This window comes from Brassica rapa, chromosome A09 (assembly GCF_000309985.2).
Source record: "Brassica rapa cultivar Chiifu-401-42 chromosome A09, CAAS_Brap_v3.01, whole genome shotgun sequence".
NCBI lineage: Eukaryota > Viridiplantae > Streptophyta > Magnoliopsida > Brassicales > Brassicaceae > Brassica > Brassica rapa.
The window spans coordinates 25812390-25822444 of record NC_024803.2 but is presented as its reverse complement, the minus strand read 5'-3'; the positions used below and the strand labels follow the sequence as shown (position 1 = coordinate 25822444).

Below are 10055 nucleotides of genomic sequence, written 5' to 3'. Positions count from 1 at the left end.
TTCAATAATATTCAATTTATCAAAGGCTATTGGTCGAATTTACAGAAGGTATGTGAAGTTTATCAACATAAGGAGAAAAATAAATTACGCCAAACCATTTTTTTGTTTCCTAATACATAACATTATTTAAAATAACATGTTGGACATATTTATTTAAATTTATTATACAAAAAACTCATATTTTAGAACAAAACAGTGAAAAACAACAACGAAAACTATGAGAATCTGAAATGTATATCGGAGTAAAACATTTTGATATTAGAAACAACTAATTTTGAAAAATAATATTTTAAATACTTTTATAATTTATTTTACACTTTTAAAGTCACAAAAAATATATATATATATATATATATATATATATAAATAAAATTATATAATATTAAACTGCATTAAACTTTGTGGAAGCTAAATTAAAATATTGTAAAAATTATGTCAGAGACAATCCCTATATATTTAATTGCTAGGCAAGTTTAAATTGAATATTATACAATACTGCTCCTTATGTTTCAAAAGGATATATGTTTTAGTTTTTCACACACATTAATAAAATAAATTAAATTCAATATTAATTACAATTTTTTTTGTAATTCTATATTTTTCATAATTTAAAAAAGTGTGAAGAAGAGGAGTAGGAGAAGAACATATTATACTATACTTTAATGTGCCATTAAAAATAATATATAAAACAATATTTGTTTTAATAAATAAAAATATTCAAAAGTAATTAATAGACATTTAATAAGAAACGACGAGTAATCAACCAATTACTATTTTGTCCTAACAAATATGTCAAAATTTTATACGAAAAAAATGAGACCAGTATAAGAAAGTTAACATTTCAAAATGATAAATAAAAAATTATAAAAATTATATTAAAATGAGCTAAATATTATATTAATAAAATTTATAATATTTTTTATATACTTTTAATTCATCTTACTTTACAAATTCTTAAATTTGATTTACTAAATTCCATTTTACACAATCAAACATATTAAAATTGTTTCAGATATTTTCCAGAATTCAAAAAAATTATTTTACATTGATAACATAATCTATAATATTATTTTAAGTGCATTATTTGAGAATTATTTTCTTTCGATTCATTTATTTATGATATACTTTATATCTTTTTCAATTAACAGGATCTAAACTGCTGGAAAAAAATACAAAAATCTACAAATTAGTTATACAAAATTTTAAAATATTATGTAATATAAAATGAAATAATTCACATACACATAAAATGATAATTTTAAAAATCAATAAACCGCGCGTAATCTCTAGTATATATAATCAGACTATTAAAAAAGAAGCCTACATCATATATCTATATTGTGAGATAACAAACTAAGTCGCACATTGGAGAATTAGACAAAGAGTGTCTAATATATAATGAGATGTCCAATTCTAATAATACGATGCCTTTTGGGCTGAAAACCAAAAGTAAATTCATGCAGACCAGTCTCTTAGACCCAAAGTAAACAATATCGTACTAATCAGAGAATATAGAGTTGGAGATTGACAATTCCAACATATATATATTTCAAAAAATCACATAGGACAAGATCATAATCACATGTATACGTACATCCAATTCATTTATCACAATGTAAACTTTCAAAATATTAATTTGATGACTGGTGGACACGTTAAGCTATCAAGAGATTAGTTAAGGCATTGATGACAAATGAAACAGTCATGATGTGCGTTACTATGTTGTTTTTTTACTTAATTATATTGTCTAAAGCTAGCTTAAAAGTAAATCAATAACATCAAATCTTTGTATTATAGCATTACTTACTGCTATAAGATTTCATCGTCTTTAGCTTTTGATAATGATCATAATTGGATTAGCCACGTTGCTGACGTTTGTAATTATTTGGATTGGGCCACTTCCGCTTGTGACAAAGTGATTCACGTGGCTCGCCTGGTTAGATCGGTTGCCGAAAGTTGAGATACCATATAAATCTTGTGCCTGGAATCCTTTGGTGCATGTATGACACTCAAAAGGAGTTCATGCATGCCATCTCAAGATTCTTCATACGAACAATACGTAAAGAAAAAAAAAGTCTTTCGGCAGGAATGGATCTGTTTTTAGGAGATTCTTCTCTAGTCGATTTCACGTTTCTAACGACTATTAATTAGTTGGTTCCTGAAAATGTAAAATACTCCACCTATTTAGCTCCGTTATATGTTTTTTTTTCTGAAACTTCCGTTATATGTATATTTGTTAATTGTTATATTAAATTTTACCTTTTGAATTTCATTCATAATACAACACCGATAGTGTAACAATATTTATATATCAAACTAGGGTCGGCCCGCCCTACGGGCGGGATATTAGTCAATTTGATATTCACTAAATGATCGAGTTGAAATTTGTTTTAAGATTCAAAAATTTGGTTATCTGTTATGTGTTACTTATTAGTATGCAGTGGTATAGCTGTTTTTCGATTATATTTGCTTTCGTATTGTATCAAATTAACTAATTGTCCAACTCATAATTATAGATGTACAAATGTGGTTTGTGATAAAGTTTGATAACAATACTGTTTTTTTTTTTAATTCTTATCCATAGTGGAGTGTGCATGTGTCAAAAAGAGGCTTATATCAACTTTTATGTTTTTGCGTATGGATTTTAAATATATATTATTTTGTATAATGCATATTTGCTCTACAACATTTGCTTGTAGACTAAAAAAACTGTTTTCTATATTTTAAAAAAATAAAATATTTAGTCAAGAATATAACATGGACATATGTATTGACTATATATAGAAGTTGGATGTTATTTTAAAATGATATATATATAGAGATTTTTCAACTATTACTTCACTAGCACAAAACATTTATAACTGCAAATACCTTCTTTTAAAAGCAAAACTAATAAAAGCGTGTACAACAAATGTATTTTGATATATATTATATGCATCAAGTTATAAAGATTGGAAACATTGCAAAACTGTTTGGAGCAAAGTTTTTAACTTCACGATCTTTATCTTGACGTCAGTTCAGTGCCGGCCCTGGCCACAAGCAGAAGAAGCATGGACTTCCAGCCAACACGATAATAATTATTTTCGCGGCCACATATTTATAAAAAGTGGCTTTAGCCTAGTGGTTCTAAGAGAAATTACCAGTACTGGAGGTGATGAGTTCAATTATCCCTGACAGCTTTTTGTTTTATTTTGGCCCCAAATATAAAATGGGACACGTGTCACTCCCATAACGCACGACTTGATGACGTGGCATCACAGGAGGGAGGCGAACATATTTTTATATATATAGATATTTGATAGCTGAACTAAAATACTTTTTTTTTGTGGTAAAACTAAAATATATAATAAACTAAAATACTTATATATAACGATCTAGCTACAAGCCAACAAGGCAATAATTAATTAATAAAAATGATTTTTATTAACAAATAATGGTTTTCATTTTTTAAGATCTGGAACAAAAATATAATAAACTTTATAAATCATTTATTTTAGATTCGGAAAATTAAATATATGAAATTGTTTCGATGCTCAAATAAAGAAATCCAACAAAAATATTCCACACACGTGTAAAACCAAACTCGTGAACTCCGTCTTCGGTGATACGCAATATCCTTTACCCCGTCTGTTAAGTAAACTGGTCAACGTCATCTTCTTCTTCCCAAAATAAAACGTGTGGAATAATCCAGAAGAGAGAAAGAACCAACCAACGGTGATGACGGAGTCCACATTCTCTATCGCTAACCCACCGGATCTGAACCCTAATACGCTGCCCGATCCCGAGATGATCTCAGTCCCGCCGCTAGATCCTCTCTTCCTCTCTGCTTCCGATCCAATTTCCGATCTAAGCTTCCTCCTCGACGACGAGAACGGAGACTTGGCGGATTTGGATTTCTCGTTCGACGATTCCGTTGATTTCTTCGATTTCGACCTCGACGCGGATCTCCCGGTGGCAATCACAGAATCGATCGCGACCCATGCGAATATGGATTTACCGGAGATAAAGATCGTGGATAGAGGTTTAGAAGATGGATCTGATTTTGTTCATTCACAGGTCTCGTCGCAAGGCTCGAAGAGCAAGAGGAAGAAGGGAGACTCTGGAGGAGAATACAGGAGCTTCAAGTACCAAAAGTCTGATGAGAAATCAGCTTCTCCTGTGGAGGAGGACGATGAGAAGAAGAAGGCGAGGCTGATTAGGAACCGCGAGAGCGCTCAGCTTTCGAGATTAAGGAAGAAGCAATACGTTGAGGAGCTTCAAGGGAAAGTCAAGAGTATGAACTCCACCATTGCTGAATTGAACGGCAAGATCTCGTATGTGATGGCTGAGAATGCAGCGCTAAGGCAGCAGATGATGGCTCCTCCTCCTATGAATCCTTACATTGCTCCACCGCCTTTACCTTATCAGTGGATGCCGTATCCTTATGGATCACAGATTCCATTGGTTCCTAAATTGCCTCTCCCGAGTTGTAGTAGACCCAAGAAGGGAGAGGGGAGAAGCAAGCTCAAGAAGGTTGCTAGTGTTAGTTTTATTGGGATTCTCTTCTTTATGTTCTTGTTTGGTATGTTGGTTCCGTTTATGAATGTTGACAATGGAGGAGATCGTGGTTTGGCTAAGTATGAGGGTCGTAGGCATTATGATGAGCATAGAGGGAAGGTTCTTATGGTTGGTGATGGGTCTGATGTTAGAAGAGAAAGTGTCTGTTCTATTAGAGATAGTTGTGGGGGAGTAGAAGGACGACTGAGTAATGCCAGTGAGCCTCTCTTTGCTTCTCTCTACGTTCCAAGGAACGATGGGCTTGTGAAGATCGACGGGAACTTGATCATTCATTCTGTTTTGGCTAACGAGAAAGCTAAGAAGAATGTGTCTGAGACGATAAAAAGCGAAGAACCTGATTTGACGGTTCCTGGTGCTCCGTCTTCTGCATTAGCTGTCCCTGATGTGAGAGGAAATGGAGCAATGCTTCCACATTCTTCCAAGGCTCTCTCTTCTGGTTCGCCTGATGGGAAGAGACTTCATCGGTGGTTTCATGAAGGTGGCGCAGGTAACTTTCGCGCTCTTCTTGTGATTTTACTAAGTGGAATGATATTAGAGCTAACCCTTTTACTGCATCTATTGTAGGGACACTAATGGATTATAGCATGTGCACCGAGGTCTTCCAGTTCGATATTTCTCCAGGTGCTATTGTCCCATCATCAGTCTCCAACATTACAAGGGAGCATCTCCAAAATGTCACCACCACCCGAGACAAGAGAATGAAGAACAGGAGGATTCTCGAGGGGCTTCCGGTTTCACGTTTGGCATCTGAGCTTAACATCACGGAAGCCCAGGCAAGCAAAGACGCCCAAAACAAGAGCTTTCATGGGAAAGCTAATACCAAACCCACATCCTCGTCAATGGTTGTCTCAGTGTTGCTTGATCCAAGAGAGGTCGTTGACCCTGAAACCGATAGAGTCATGCCCTCAAACCCGAAATCACTTTCCCGTATCTTCGTGGTGGTGCTTCTAGACAGTGTCAAGTACGTTACCTACTCATGCGTTCTTCCCCGGTCAGGTCTCCATCTTGTGGCTACCTGAATCCGACATAATCTCAGCGCTTCTCGATCAAAGACCCGACTGATCTGCAGTATTTTCTTGGCATTGAAGCAACTCGTACAACGACTCGTCTTCATCTAATGCAACGGAAATATATTACAGATCTCCTACACAGAACCAACATGTCTGAAGCTAAACCTGTAACCACGCCTCTACCCACCTCGCCAAAACTGACGCTGCATGGCGGAACTCTTCTTGGTGATGGAACTGAATACAGATCTGTGGTTGGAAGTCTCCAATATCTTACTTTCACAAGACCAGATATCTCTTTTGCTGTTACTCGTCTCTCACAGTTCATGCACAAGCCCACCATAGATCATGGGAACGCAGCCAAAAGAATCCTCCGCTACCTTGCTGGCACAAGCTCACATGGCATCTTCATACACAAGAACTCCAGCTTCTCCCTACATGGCACCTTATAGAAGATTATTGTTTAGGCGGGGGCCTTTAGGCCAATGTTTTTTTAACCCTAGACAGATTTTTTAATAAATTGGTTTGAAAAAATCGTTTCGTTCACGCCTAGACTTTTTTTATAACACTTGTGATTTGTTTCGTTTCTTAAGGATATTGCATATTAGTATTTGGATTGGGTTGCTTCGTAGAATTACGGATATCTAGAGTTTTCAGTTAAATTAAAACAAATAACGAATCAAATAAAAATTTACGGATATTTTGTCTAACTCGGCTCTACTATAATGGTAGGTGTTTATACAGTTCTTAAATATTCAGTTTAAATGGCGTATTTTCTTCGTGTATAAATAAAAAAACTGGATATACAAAATTAAAAAAACATATTATATTATATTTAATCAACCCAAAACTGGGAATTTGGATCTGATTACAAGTCGACTCCTACAAAATAACATCTATTATCCATTTCCTAACAAGTTTTATTCAACCATCACCTAGCACGTTTCACTAATTTGATCCAATTGCAATGAGAATCGAGAGCAGTTCTCAACTTTTGACGAGAGAGACATGGGAAGGTGTGATTCACCTCCTTGCCTCGGATGTAGAGACTTCCGGAGTCACCTCCAGAGTAATTGGCTCTCGATGTATTTGTTTAAACTCGTAAGCTTCCCTGTCAATAAATCTCTAAGAGAACAGAAGGAGAGAAAGGCAAAAGAACACAAACCGTGCATCCAAAAGCCCGATTGCACATCCTTACCTTCTTCACGAAGACGGACCTGAATTCGCCACCAAACACTTCCTTTAGACTCTAACGACCTGCACATAAGCTGTCAAGAAACACTACCAATCGTAAACCAAATGATCAACAACCAGCACTGGCATGTGCACTGGACTCAAAAGGGACACCGCCACAACCAAGACTACTATCGCAACACCTTTTGCCAATTTTGAGAAACAAAAGATCAGGAACCCATGACACGCAATGAAATCCACCTGTGTTACAAGGATAGCAACCTAACAATAACACCCAAGGAACGAACCTCCAGGAGAGACAGCCGTCGCCATCTAGCGAAAGAACAAGGCAGTGACAATATTGGAGAATCTGAGATGAGAAGATCCACTGAGCTGCTACAAGAAAGTTCTAGACGACCTCCCAACAACGACCTCCATAACCCTTGACGAGCCAGAAACAGAACTGTGTACCATACTCGACTGCATACAACGGTCCACAGCTTATCTCCGTGTCAAAAAGACCATTGAAGCTCACCTGACTTAAGCGGAATAGGAAGCGCATCACCACGGCGCCGTAGAGGTCCGGGAAACCAACCACCGCCACCCACTATCACCTCCGAGGAAGTTACATAACCGGCGGAGGTAACCATCCGAGAAGACTGTCCATCAAACCCCAAGAAAGCAATAGAAGACCACCAGACAGATCCAAAAATTGAAAACCTCCCTTAAAGCTGATCTCCACAGACAAAACCACGACCAACCTCTGCGCCTAGACTCTAGAACAAGCACATCGCGGCCGGATTGAATCATCTTCGCGAGTAGAGGACCTTACCAGAGAGAAAGCCAAAGCCAGAGACGAGAACAAGACGAAGGCTGGAGAAAGACGACAGATGAGCAAAGCAAAAGAAATATGGAGAAGGAGGATTTTACCGGCGCCGGCACATACGCACATGCGCCGACTGGATGCCAGAAGTACCCTTTTTTTTGTCAAGAGATGCCAGAAGTACCCTTTAATCAATAAAGTTTGTGTTGAGTTTGAAAATCACTTTTTCTTTCTTACCATTAAAAGGCTGATAGAGTAAAATTTCTTGAGTAGAACTCAACAAATAATAACCTGCAAAAGTTAAAGCCTATAGGAAAATCAATACTCAGTGAAGGTGTTTTAAAGTTCTCTGCTCTTAACGGTGTTCTAAAACTGTTAAACAAACAAAGAACTACAACTCTGAAAAAATAAATATTATTGGTGGAGAAATATATTAAAAGACATAAGGTCAATGAACCCTGTTGCTTATACAATACAAATAACACTAGGTCATGGATATAAATATTTTTAAAGTAAATAAATCATAATAATCGATTAGCTACCTATTTTTGTAGTTTATTTATAAAAATTTATTTTATTATTTTAATTAGACATATGATTTTGTGTATAGAATATTTGTTTGGTTTGGTTATCATTTGAGTATATTGAGTTACATATACTTCTCTAAGTTAAATCATGTTTTTTTGTTCTAAGCATATTAAAATTTTGATTAATTTTGTTAGTTGCATTAATCTTGGTTTATTTTCTTACCTATGAAAATATATTTTAGAGAAATTATGCATGATTTGATATATTTTTGTTTTGAAAAATAGAAAGTAATTATTATTATGTGAACAATTAAAAGTTACATAAAATGAACATAACAATAATTTTTTGAAAGTTCATGGACATATATAACCTCTTTCAAAAACTCAGTTAAAATAATTGGTTAATATTTCATTTTTATGTATTTAAATGTTGGAGTCGTTACATAGTTTATATGTATGAAAATAATTATAATAATATTATAGACAATAACATATTGTTAGACCTTTAATTTTGATTATAAAATTAAGATTGGCTCCCTTAATTACATTTTGGATATAGTATTGAGTTACCTAGTCATCCAAATTTAATCACAATTTTTTTGGTTTCATTTAGAATACAATCGGGTTACTTTTGTACATTGTCTTTGTTTCGGTTATGCAAAAAAAAAAAAATCTTAATTGTTGGAACTATATATAATAGTTTTAGTTTATTAAGGTTATTGGTTTATGGTTATTTGTTTTTTTTATAAAAATACTGATAAAAAATCAAGCTTATGGGTGTTGACAAAAAAAAAATCAAGCTTATGGGTAAAATATATTGATAAAATGTCTAATATATTTTATAATATTATTTGAAAATTCAGTTTCCTATATATCATGCTCATGATAAAATTATATCTGTAACCTGGTTTAATCTCTGTTATGATATTTGCAATTATGTTTTATAGGACAATGGATTTTCCTTTTTTTATGTAATCAATTCATCTATACAAACTAGGTATTTTCCTCTACCATATGCACCTATAAATATAATAAATTTAAATTATATTTAAAAGTAAAATTTTATTAATATTTTTGATTTTATTATTTTTTACCAATATTTTAATATAGATTTTGATTTAATTAAAGATAAAATTATTAATTTTTATTAAAATTATATTTAAGAATAGATATCTATATATTTAAAACTATAATTTTAGATAGATTTTATCTGTTTTTTGGTTAAAATATATGAAATCAACTTGTATAAATTTAAGAAATTATATATATATATATAATTATCAAAAATTAAAACTAAAATTACTTATAATATTTGTAGATATTAAAAGGATTGATTCCAGGAGGAGCTGGCCGTGTGTGAGAGCTGGACACGACATAGGTGACTTGAACAGAAGAAGCTTCATGCTAGGGCGGAAGACAATTTCGACGGAGAAGGAATCGGTCCGGTGGTGGTAGTCGGAGCACGAGCTTAGTCTTAATATAGAGATGAAACGATGAAGATGGGGTGAAGCTTGAAGCGGAAGATGGTTGTTAGTGATGCATAGAAGGCGGCTCAGCTGTTCGTAGCTCGCAACTCAGACCACACCGATCAGGCCTCCGGCTCAGACCATTTCGAAAATGTTTTACTTGACGACTTTTTCGCTATTAAAACATCTTGAGCCGACAATCATATACATAATTGATAAGGAGGAATCAGAATTCTTTTGTAAGCTAATTGTTTTCTTAACAGATTATTGTCTTATATAACAACCGATTGTATATCTTATAAGATAAAATGTAATAAGATAAACTGTTCAATATGTACCTGTGGCAAAAGTTCTAAATTTTCTAGTAATTTATGTGTTCTTAACTAAGATAACTGAGGAGGGATGTGAGCATGCCACATGAACAATAATGGTAAAATTAGATTTTGATCCGCACTCCCGTGCGGGTGTATTTTTTAAAAAAAATATGATGTCTTTTTTTTTT

The 10055-nt window shown here is 34.0% G+C and overlaps 1 protein-coding gene and 1 long non-coding RNA gene across 2 annotated transcripts; one reads left to right on the top strand and one right to left on the bottom strand.

Annotated features, from left to right (window-relative positions):
- The first annotated feature begins 3450 nt into the window (after positions 1-3450).
- On the top strand, positions 3451-6153 carry LOC103840205 (bZIP transcription factor 28). The gene is made up of 2 exons (XM_009116687.3): positions 3451-5044; positions 5122-6153. The coding sequence occupies exons 1-2, from the start codon at positions 3718-3720 to the stop codon at positions 5574-5576; spliced, it is 1782 nt and encodes a 593-aa protein (XP_009114935.1). The 5' UTR covers positions 3451-3717; the 3' UTR covers positions 5577-6153.
- A 222-nt stretch (positions 6154-6375) lies between these two features.
- Positions 6376-9988, bottom strand: LOC108869749. Its single transcript, XR_001956118.2, has 2 exons — positions 6763-9988; positions 6376-6675 (listed from the first exon to the last, which is right to left on the bottom strand). It is a non-coding gene; the product is annotated as an uncharacterized LOC108869749 (long non-coding RNA).
- Between the last annotated feature and the right edge of the window lie 67 nt (positions 9989-10055).

Excerpts from the sequence above, each read along its gene's own strand:
- LOC103840205 (XM_009116687.3), top strand. The coding sequence starts at position 3,718 with ATGACGGAGTCCACATTCTCTATCGCTAACCCACCGGATCTGAACCCT. Across the intron at positions 5,045-5,121 it reads GTTTCATGAAGGTGGCGCAG|GGACACTAATGGATTATAGC; the intron begins GTAACTTTCGCG and ends CATCTATTGTAG.